At 47.7% G+C, this 11,098-nt stretch overlaps 1 protein-coding gene across 1 annotated transcript; it reads right to left on the minus strand.

Moving 5' to 3' along the window:
* Window positions 1-205: 205 nt before the first annotated feature.
* Window positions 206-11,092, minus strand: PPA1 (pyrophosphatase (inorganic) 1). The gene is made up of 10 exons (XM_009583455.1): window positions 11,062-11,092; window positions 8,191-8,244; window positions 7,619-7,738; window positions 5,620-5,706; window positions 5,185-5,311; window positions 4,543-4,670; window positions 2,921-3,006; window positions 2,625-2,694; window positions 1,456-1,495; window positions 206-539 (listed from the first exon to the last, which is right to left on the minus strand). Exons 2-10 carry the CDS (start codon window positions 8,230-8,232, stop codon window positions 508-510), a joined length of 732 nt encoding a protein of 243 aa, XP_009581750.1. The 5' UTR covers window positions 8,233-8,244; window positions 11,062-11,092; the 3' UTR covers window positions 206-507.
* Window positions 11,093-11,098: the final 6 nt, after the last annotated feature.

Genomic DNA, 11,098 nt, shown 5'->3' on the forward strand with positions numbered 1-11,098 from the left:
TTCGAGGCCGCCCACCGGCCGCGCTGAAGCCGGAGGACGCGGGTTCGAGGCCGGCGCAAGTCACATCGCCGAGGGACGCGATAGCGCGTTACCCGATAAATCCTCCCCAAAACAACCCCGCGCGCTAACAACCCCCAGCACAGACCCCTCTAAGGGCCGCTGGTCACCCCTCGACTTCGGAAAGGAGGAGCCCGACAGAGTTCAGTTTCAGTAGTTTTTATTTATAGCATCCATACACGTACCAGGCGTGCGATCTTCCGTCGCGATTTACAAAGTACACTGTACGACCATGCACAAGCAGGGTGTTTTGATTTTATAAATTATGTCTTCTAGCCTCGACAAGACCTTGATACAGCAGACACGTCACTGCTAGATAGGTAATTCTAATCGGCAAAGGTGCAGGCAAGGTCTTCTTGTTGACACTGAAGCTATTTTTCTGGTCTATTCCTGCACGCGGCGACTCCTCGGTGGGAAGGACACGGCTGTCTCGCCACCCGTCCTCAGGCCTTAGTTCTTCTGGTAGTAGAACCACTTGTCAACTGTGTGGGGCAGGGGAAAAAAAACCAAAAACCCAGAGGGGGTTAGTCCTCTGTTAGCCAACCCGCTTATTAAGTAGTCACAGGGCACTGCAGGCGTCACCTCCAGCGCAGGGGCTTCCTCCCGCTCCCGTCAACACCACCGCCACACACCCAACAGGTTCTCCTGCGGCCCTGTCTACGTGTATTTGTTTTCCTGAAGAAGTCACCCTCGCTCGGTCTACAGGTGACTCAGTTCAGGCGAGGACGGCAAGCCAGAGCCAGCTGGGCTTCCCTCCAGCCCAGACTTGGCGTGCAAGGTGCCCGTCGCCACCTCGCGCAGAAGGAAAAGACGACAGCCGAGCGAGGATTCCTCCCGCAGCCGTTGTTTTCTGATGGAGTCACATCCCAAGGCATCAAAAGGCTCGCTACCAGCTCGCAGCGGATGCTTGTTCAGTGACAGATCTGCCATCAGTGGCAACTGAAGCACCGAACGCGTGACCGACTTCTGCCTCTGCTCTGCGCAGGTAGGGAGTCATTCCCTTCCTCGGCTCGCCTGCACTGAGGATACTGATGGAACCCCTGTTTCGGAGGAACTAAAACCGCTCTCCTGCTAACGCTGCATGTCAGTCCTCGGCTGCTCTTTCAGGACCTGCTATAAATCTAATCTCTTCTGGAGCAAATTGTGGCGCATCAGGTCTCCTCCTCACCGCCCATTTACCCGCCTCACGTACCCAAACAAGGAAATAAGGCAACCACAGAAGTTATTCAGGAATTAAACAGCATTACTGACATAAGTTAGGTCCAACAAGGTCCTCCATTTCTCCTAGTGCTACAGCCATACCCAGCTATCAGTTAAGACCCTCATTTTCCTATTGGTAATTCCCTTGAGGAAGCCTCCGCTCTGCACTGGAACATAAGCGCGGGTTGTGAGACTTACCTTCGGGTGGGATCGGGTTGGCAGCTTTACACGGTGGTGCCTGAAACGAGAAGTGTATTAGCAGATAGCAACTGCTGACAGAGGTTGCCCTTACGCCTCATTAGACATCATTTAGAGCTGCACAAGTCTTTACTGAGCACAGTTTAAGGCCTAAGCAGTGTAAATCGGGCTGCGGCAGCCAGTGCTGGTCAGCTGTGAGGGAATAAATGAGGGGTGTGAGTCCTGCCATGCCCACAGCCTCCTCATTCCATACGTGTCCTACATGCCGGCGGTGCTCTGCTCTAAGCACGGGCTGCAGTGCCATCTGCTTCTCACCACAAGCAGTTACCGCTCCAGCGTCGGTACAGCTGCAGGCAGCCTGCTTTTTTTAAACCTACAGTGTGATGGTGGAATAGAAGTACAAAGGACTCTTGAAAAACTTCTCTGAAGAGTTTTCACGCGATGTTTAGCGACCAAAGACAGACAAGGGTCCCTAGCGGGTGACATATCCTCCACGAGGGTTACATTTTCAAAAACTTATAAAAGTAATTCGGATACCACCAGAGGATACAAGCCCTTTTAAAATCAAGACGATGATAGAAGGCTATGGAGAGACTCTGGTTTCCAGTCACATTTCCACACACTGAGGCAACATTTGCATTTTGATTTTCCTCTCCCATCCCTCTAATCCCTTTCGAGTTGCCAACAATACTACTTCACAAGCCTGGGGAGATGCAGTTAAGTCCTGAAACTGTAGGGGTACTACGCTGGGAAATTCAAGCTTTTCATTGCAAAGGATGCAAGGTTCCTGGCTGCAAGGCTCTCAGAAATTAGACTTTCTCTTCTCAAAGGGTGACCTGTGCTGTGAAACTCTTGGAAGGCCAAATATTTAAACACTCTCCGAACAGCTGACAGCCAAGCTACGGTTCAGAAGTTTAGCCCTTCACGCAAACTCTGTTTTGGATTCCATCTCCCAGATGACTAAGGGCAAGGAGAAGCCTCTAGAGGAACGTCTGGCTTGCTCCACATCCATCCTATTTAACCAGAAACAGGTGCTGGTTCAGTCATCCAAAAAATTCTGAGCACACAATGCGCTATTCACACAGCGAGGAGAGTTTATGGTACCACACAAACCGTATCGTTTTGCCCGACACTGATGTTGGGGGTAGGACACTCGGATTTGTACTTACTGCATCCACAGTAGCTTTTGCACACTCTTGACTACAGCAGAAAGGGCTGTCGGACACCGTCAGATTTGTGCTAGGAGAGAAAGGTCGCTTGTGAGAACGTGAAAGCCAAGTCTCTCCCCCAAGAGTATTAAATAACAGAATATTAAGAATCATTGTTATAGTTGCCAAGTTGAAGGGGAAGGCCTGCGGAGGCAGCCAGCAGCTAAGGGAAAGCATGGCACCACCCAGGAAAGGAAGTTTCAGGGTTATTTGTTTAGGGGAAAGGAACGCGCAGAGTACCACAAGCATTAACCTACCAGTTTATCTCCCCTCCGTCAGCTTTCTTCGCTATTAAAGCTTTCCAGTGTTCATGAGTGGTTTTGATGATGTTCACCGCAAAATCCTGAAGTTGAAGATGAGAACAAACGTCATGTTATGTGTAAGCGCTAGGCCGTTTTCTCCAGACTATCCGTTACATGGAATGAGAGGCTAGTATTTATATAGGCTGATTTTAGATAGTTTCTGACTCTGGAAGGGACTCGGAGAGACCTCTTCCATTACTGCGCCTTTCAGGAATAACAGCAACCTCCCAGCGCACAACAGCTTAACAACGGGGATTTTATAATACCAGTTGTTTTACTTTCAAGATGGGAGGATACACCAAGGTCACCTAGCGAGCTTGAAGCCAAAAGAAACTGAACGCAGATATTCTAGTCTCGGACCAGCGCTATATTATAAAAGCACCTCCACCCCGCTGCTCCTCCCACTCGGTTTGTCTTCGGCAGCTAGTTGATCCTGACCTATCTGCGAGCTTTCTTCCACTCCAGGCAAATCATTCAGCTGCTGTGCAGATCAACAGGAAGAGACACGCACCTAATCTAGCTTTGCAACTATTTAAAAATGAATCTGCTTCCAAGCATATCACAGCTTTTTTTCCTTAAAAAAATTAGTATACGCTCAAGCATATACTGTCAGCTGGAGAAAGAAGCACACACAATTCATTGTTAGCATGAACACCAGCAATAAATATCCTGGTTTGATACCACGCAGAGCCAAATAAAACACTGCAGGAACATGTGAGGTTCTTTGCCCCTGCTTTCCGCCTTACCCTTGATTCCGGTTTCACCCATCCTGAGGAGCAGCGACATGTCCCAGCCCACCCAACCTAGTGCCGTGCTACGGTCGAAGGGGACAAGTCCACTCCCACCTGACTTTCATTTTTCCCCCTTAACCTTTCCCTCCCTTCCCACACCAGGCTTTGCAGGCCCCCCCCTCCTCTGCACCAACTCCGGAGCCCTGGGAGTTGAGTCACCTCACTAACCCACTCACGGCACACCAGGACTGGCAGGAGGGAGGGTGCAGAAGCAGGATTTCTCCCGTTCGGGAGCACTAAGTTATCTGACCCACCCCAGAGAAGAGGCAGAGGAATAACGCTGCCAAGGCAGAGCCTTACTCAAAGGGCGTGAGGGAACATTTTACGCCTGAAGGAAGAAGCATTTTAACTCCTGAGTAGTCAACTTGCAACAGGCTGCAGTGGAACAAAGCCCGTGAGCAAGGAAGGCAAAGGGTGATGTCAAGCACCCTTTGCTCTAGAGCAGGAGCAAATAAACCTGGTGTTTTCCTCCTGGTTCTGACACAGGGGCTCCCAGCCCTGAAGTGATCTCACATGAATGTCATCTAGAAGAAAAACTGATCATACCCAACAGCAGCCAGGTGATAACCCTACGCTTTTTCTCCTAAGTATTCCTGCAAGCACCGGGCTGGAAACAAGCAGAATGGTAGGCTGCAAAAACAGCAGGAAGAATGAAGTCGGCTATCAGCAGCCCCGTAGAAACCCATTCTCTCAGCGACTACTCATTTGCGTCCCCATGCACTTTGAGCTCAGATTTTGGACAGCGTGCCTTTGCACGCTCACAGTAATGAAGAAAGGCCATCCTACCTTGTTTTTAAATTCGCCATTAAAGGCAAACTGGTTTTCTGGCTTTCCATCAGGTACTTTGTATCTTCTGAACCAGTCCACTGTAGCTTCTAAGTATCCAGGTTTCATCCTTCTGACATCATTGATATCTAGCCATGGAGAAAAGGTTCGTCAGCCAGATCCAGTAACAGAAGTTACTTAGCTACTACCTTGCTCTTCTGAGCTGCCCCTCTTTCAGCCCCTCCTCAAGTAGCCTTAGCAACATTTCAGACAGGTTACAGTAAAGACACAAAGTGGATATCTGCACAGGAAAGTTAGAGTTTCATCTTCACAGTATCCCCTGATTGCCCCCAGGAGCCTGGCACGTTTAAACAGCTTTGATTAGAGACTTACTGGACAACCCCTTTTCTTCCACTCAAGAGGACAGGCTGTACAGCCACCCTCTTCTTTGAGACGCCAGGCGTACTGACAATTTGGGATAAACAGCAGTAAAATGTTTTGCTATAGGATTGATAACGTCCTATTCCGCTGTCCTTCCAGTATCACATCTGATGAATACCGTGGCACAGAAGGAGCAAGCCCGTGTCCTGTCTTGAAAGCTTCCTGCAGGCTCTCAATGGAGAAAGGGAAGTACTAAGCCTGCTCCTCCCTCCTGTTACTTACCATTGTAGTTGTCTGCTTCGGGGTCTTCAACATTGATAGCAATTATCTTCCAGTCTGTCTCTCCCTCATCAATCAGTGCCAGCGTGCCCAGCACCTTCACTTTGATGACTTCTCCTCGAGAGCAGACCTGCAAGGACAAAGACCTTGTTGACTGTACCGATGCATCCAAGGGATGCACAACAGGAGACCGTGCAAGCTGTGAGAGTTCAGCAAGCAGCCGAGTACCACGAAATCAGCTATCGCTTATCAGCGTTTCAGGAGCCCTGGCTCACAAGACTTGCGCTGTAAGATCTCATCAACAATCTCCAGAAGCACCGGAGGGAAACATCACATTCTTAAGGTAGAGGAGGTAGGAACTGAATAATGTCTCCGGATAATTGACTTCAGAGACATTAATTACATGTCTCAAAAGAGTAACCCTTTAGAATGCATTACCTTGCTTCCAATTTCGCACACATCAATTGGATCGTTATCTCCACAGCAGCCAGTATTTTCATCTTTGTGACCTGGGTCTTCCCAAGTCTGCAAAAAAACCCCAAAACCACAGGAATAAGAAGTCTCAGGTTTCAAGAGGAAACAAAAAGCAGGTTTATTTCAGGCATGCAATTGCCTGGAAGATACAGATGATGGCCCACTTCTCACTTGCTTTCAGGTCTAGCGGTTGGGCTACTATTTCACTTGTGCCTGCAAATGCAGTTTGCACCCAAGTTAAAAGGTCTTATCTTGCCAAGGGCAAGCTGCTCCCTCCCCCTGACAAACCTTTTTTCAACTACTTTCCAGACTTCCTCCTCCCTTCCACAGCTGCATAAAGGTGAAGTTCACATCTATAAAGAACACTCACTGATTTGGCTGCCTGCCTGTTCCTCTCCCTATTCATTTCTTAACAGAAGTTTCCTGAACTCCAGATAGCAGTCCAAAAGAGGTGGAAGACAGACAGGGTGTATTGTTTCCTTTTAATCAAACAATTAAAGACACATTGTAACACTAGAGCAGTGACAAGAATGTGGAGTCCCATACCATGTGCTACCCAGCGTCCTAGTGCATCTCACCTCAAGCGGTGAGTAGAAGTTGAAAGACAGGACTCCAGAAGGCATTTGAGCTATGCCTCCAAAAATAATAACTGCTTAAAACACGCTTCTGATCAGGAGCGAAAGGACACCGTGCCCACTTGCATCATTAAGGAGCATCTACCTCTAGGTTGTTGAGATACAAAAAAAAGGAATGCTCTTCCCAAATCTCTGCATGCCAGGACATGACTAGTATAGTTAAGACCTCGTGATGCATCCAGAGCATTCAGGAAGACGTACTGAAACCTGGGTGGTGCTGAAGGACTCTTCACAATCACTATTGCACTTCTCAACGAGGAAGTGTTAAGTTCGGTCCCTTGATGCACAAACATTTTTGATCCACTAACACATGACTGAGCAAAGGCTTCAAAAGCCGTAATTCTGTACAAAGAATTAAGCCACTTGGAGAAAACACTCGACATGCACTGCTATCAAGACTAGAATTACAAAATTCAGCGTATTTCCCTGTGAACTGCCACTGACAATTTACTTCTCTAAACGAAACTCAAACCGTAGAGAACATCAGAGGCAAACAGCCTTGCTCAAAGTTCCTCTTTATCTAGCAGTCACCAGCCAGCTAAGAGCAAGTTTCCAGGTGTCACCATCTGTCGGTCCCCCCTTGCCAGCCGTTTCAGAGAAAGCATGTGTGCAGCTGCAGACCTTTACCTCACGCAGTCTCTGGACTTCCAAGTGACCTTTCTGCCACTCAGATGCAACACTGAGAACAGGGCATCTACTACCATCCGACAGCTCAACGCGTTAGTCTAGCTGTGTGTTTTAGACTCTGAACAATAAGAGGAGCAGAAACGGGAAAGAGAGTCTTCAGATCTATTCAGATTTTCATTGTCCACATCCAAAGTCTAAACCAGTCAGCTAATTCACTGCAAGAAGAACTGTAAAGATACAGCCTAAGGGCTGTACACCAAGATCCTGTACCATTAGCTTAAAACTTCAGCTCTTTATGCTTCATCAGGCAGGAACTGAGGGCATTGCATTGCCAGATGCCCAGTTCCTTGTGTAATGACAGCTTCCTTCATCCAAAGACAAGGACCAACCAAACTGCCGAGCGGCCAAGGAGCGGAGCGACATGGCAGGTACATCACTAGCAGCAGCTGCTCATCCTCAAATAGCCTGTTTACAGCATTAGCTACAAGCCTACCTCTTCAGATTTCTACTTAAAAGTACCCCTGCTTTCTTGACAGGTTCTCTTCATTAGCAAGATTATATATGCAGCTGCAAATGCCGTGTTCCAGATCAGACTCTCAGCTGACCTTTTGCTCATTAATACAGTGGTGGTCAGAGACACAATCAGGCATCCTCCCTCCTCCCCACCAGAAAGGATGAGCCACCGAGACAAGTTACAGTACCTGTGGGATAGCACCGTAATTCCAGATATAACCCTTATGGGGAAACACGTTAGCTACATAGCGCAGTTTTCCTTTCTTCATGTCTTGCTTAATTGGGTTTAAGGGATCCTTTGTTGCAATCTGAAAGAAAAGTTACATAAATCTCTCTACTTTGCTCTCTAAGAAAAACCAAGCCTTTTTTTTTTTTTTTTAATGAAGCTGGCTTCTAACTGACAAGTTAAGAGACTAGGAGCTGACCCTGAAGCCAACAGCAGATGTTGGATAACTCCATTTCCTGTTGCATTGCCATCTCCTGGGATATATTTTTCAGTTTTACAAACGTCAGAACCACATGGGGTTGAGAGCCACAAGATGCTGCTTTAATCAGAAGCCACAGAAGAATAACAAGTTATTCCAACTTCTGCAAGTCTCAGCCTCCATACTAGGCCTCTAGTGTTAAGCAAGTATTTACACGAAAAGTTAGAAACCATTCTGATTCAGGAGGTGGAACTGAGGAGGAGAGAATCAGCAAAGCCAAAGATTAATAGACTAGTCAGCTCAAGCACTTAAGCTAGGAACCGTAATACAGTTACCTCCATTTTAGCATTTGTCCATCGAGGTACTTCCACAACCATGTTGAACACATTCTGAAGAAAGCAAAAGATCAGTGAATGGGAAGGAATCTCAAGACCACACTTTAAACTAGGGAACACAAATAAGTAAGCATGAAAACCAGCCAGGTCACATGAAAACCATAACTTTTTTTCTGTTTTTTTTCCAGTGCCAGTTTTGATACGGTTGATACAAGTCCCATAGTCCAGTCAGTCACACGTCATCACTCAAAGTTGAATCCCATGGAAGGCACCAGCAAAAGCCAGACTGAGGTTATCCACGCATGCTCCATCAGTTGCCACCTATGACCGTCTCCATCATGTTCCTAGGTTACGGAACAGCAGGTTTAAATGAATCGAAGACAGCTCCATACAAACTATCCTGGGCATAACAAAACGAGTTTTTAGGTGTATTTATTAAATACAATGCACGTAATGCTACAGCAAGAGCCACCTTGGCAATTTAGAAGAGACAAGGCCCACAGGAGTAAGCCATCTATTTCGTAATGTGGGTACCTACATACTCTCCTGAACAACCGAGAACATCACTCCCAAATATTCTAGTCCGTCTTGAAGTAGGGAGAGATGCCTGAGCTTCCCCGCTCCAAGCCGACAGACCTTGTTAGCAGCACGGTGCAAGGATAAAGACGTGGGGGAGAAACGTAGAACCACATTTTGCAGTATCTAGTTTACAGGTGACACTGGAAAACATCTCTTGACTCCAGCTGGGCTGAGAGGACTCTCGAGAGTTCAATGCCAGAGTCTCCTCTTCAAGAAAACAAGCTTTTCCACACTTGAACCTTAACATTTGCTGTTTGGAAAGTCAAACCTTGTTCCCTAGCAGACAAGGTTTCTAATCCCCAGGTTAAGCAGTATTAGCATTGCAAAATCCCTCGCACCTGTATTGCGCCATAATTAGATTGCTATCGTGGGAGTGCTGTTACGTCATTGACTTTGCCCACACCCCTCCCTAACAAAAGTTTATTACATCCCCTTAATTGAAGGGGGTCACTGCTCATTTGCAATCTAAAAGTAAAAAGGTCTGTACTATTTTTATTTGTAAGTAACTCGAGGAAAGGAATGAGGCAATCTGAACTGGCTAGGCAGGGTGCTTAAGGCTTTGCAGGCAAGGAAAGACAACTTGGGGGTGCGCCTTTGTTAGGCTCGCAGTTTTCTCACAGTCCAACTGACAGATCTGCCATGGTCTAAGACACCCAGCGAGTAGCCCAAGGTCATTCCTTCACAATGCCAAGACACACAGGTACAGATAAGGTCAGCATATCCCAGCCCTAGACTGAAAAAAACACCCTCCAATCCTCTCAGTGTCTTAAAAGTCTAAGGATAAAGATCAAGGAGCCCAGAGAGAGTAAGACAACCTTTTGCTCCAAGCTGGGCTCCCTACCGTAGCTGGTAACGAACCTGCTAAGTAAGGAGGAAAATCTCTGCAGAGAGGCACTCCAGCAACAGAAGGAGGTCTAATGTGATCAGCACTATTGTGTAACTTCGGGGACTGCGACCTTCAGTGATACTTGCTCCTCTTAATGACTTGGCAGGGAGAAGTTGGCAAGCAGCACTAAGTGCCTGAAAGCACACCAGTAGCCCAGTTTCCCTTGTTAATCATTACCAGTCCGTGGAAACCCTCCTCACCCCTGTACTCACTCCCCTGCCCTTTCCTCCCCTGTTCTGTGAGTGCCTGCATAGCGTAGTATTATCTGGATTTTCCTCATGCGAGTTACCTTTCAGACACCTGCTTTTGAAAACTGCTTTCCCAGTTGGCCACAGAAACTGCTTCGCCACTGTCCGTGATGATTACAATCCGTCTTTTCCCTTCTGAGCAGGCAAAAGCCACCTCAGACTTTCCAGAGCGTATTCTGACAACACCCGCACCCCAAAGCTAAATCAGCTACTTTTTAGAGGTTCATCTCTCAATTCTGCATACTCTTTTCCTTTCCCATAACCACTCTCTACCTCCAAATTACACCTCTCTATCACAAACATTAGAACAGTTCATCCACTACGTTTCTCAAGCTGCAGTTTTTTAGTATGTGGTAAAAAAAGAGCTACAGAGATAAGGAACACAGTCAGTGAACCCCAGTTACCACTGAAAAAGCATTCAGTGAAAACTGAAGCACAGCCGTTTTGGTTTCCTAGAGCTGGGGCATTTCAGACAGTGATTCAGAACAGCCTAATGTGACTAACCGCTGGCTGCTAGAAGGATGTACAAGCCCTGCATCACTGCATGTGGCAGGTTCCTCAGCTGCACTTCTGGTGAGGCAAGAGGTCCCCAGGAGCTGCTACAGCAAGAACTTAACATGCTCACCTCCTGTTCAGCGGCTGGTTACACTGCAGGCATAAAGCGGCCTTACTGCAGTCAAAACCCAAGCCTGAAATATCATGCTGCATAAGCATATACATCCACAGGAGTGGATGTAGATATTTAGCTAAATGGAAAACTGCTTCTTTTAACCCAAAATGCTTTCATGTGACCTCATGGGCAAGTTCAAGACAACCACTCGTATCTCAGACGCAAACATGAGAATGAGATCATCCGTTCTCTTCTCCTGCGTCGCTCTACCCGAGGCTGAGACTGCAAGAGAAGGGCACCCATTCTTTGCAAGATCTGGCAATGCTTCCGTTAGGGTGCTCCTGCCGAGAAGCAGCGTAAGAACCTGGGAGCCTCCCTCGGGTATTTCAGGCCTGCGGGACAGCACTGTCTTCCAAAATACTCACCCCTGGGGCCCAGAGCTCCAGCGGTTGCTCTTGTCACCGGCCCCAAGCCAACGAGGCCACACCAGCCACCTGGCTTGGTGGTCCTTATTCCCCACAAGGCAGCCGGCCCCTCTCCCCTCTTACCTTGCCGGCGTCCGCGTAAATAGGGATATCGTGGAAG

This window comes from Fulmarus glacialis, unplaced genomic scaffold (assembly GCF_000690835.1).
Source record: "Fulmarus glacialis isolate BGI_N327 unplaced genomic scaffold, ASM69083v1 scaffold39688, whole genome shotgun sequence".
Classification (NCBI taxonomy): domain Eukaryota; kingdom Metazoa; phylum Chordata; class Aves; order Procellariiformes; family Procellariidae; genus Fulmarus; species Fulmarus glacialis.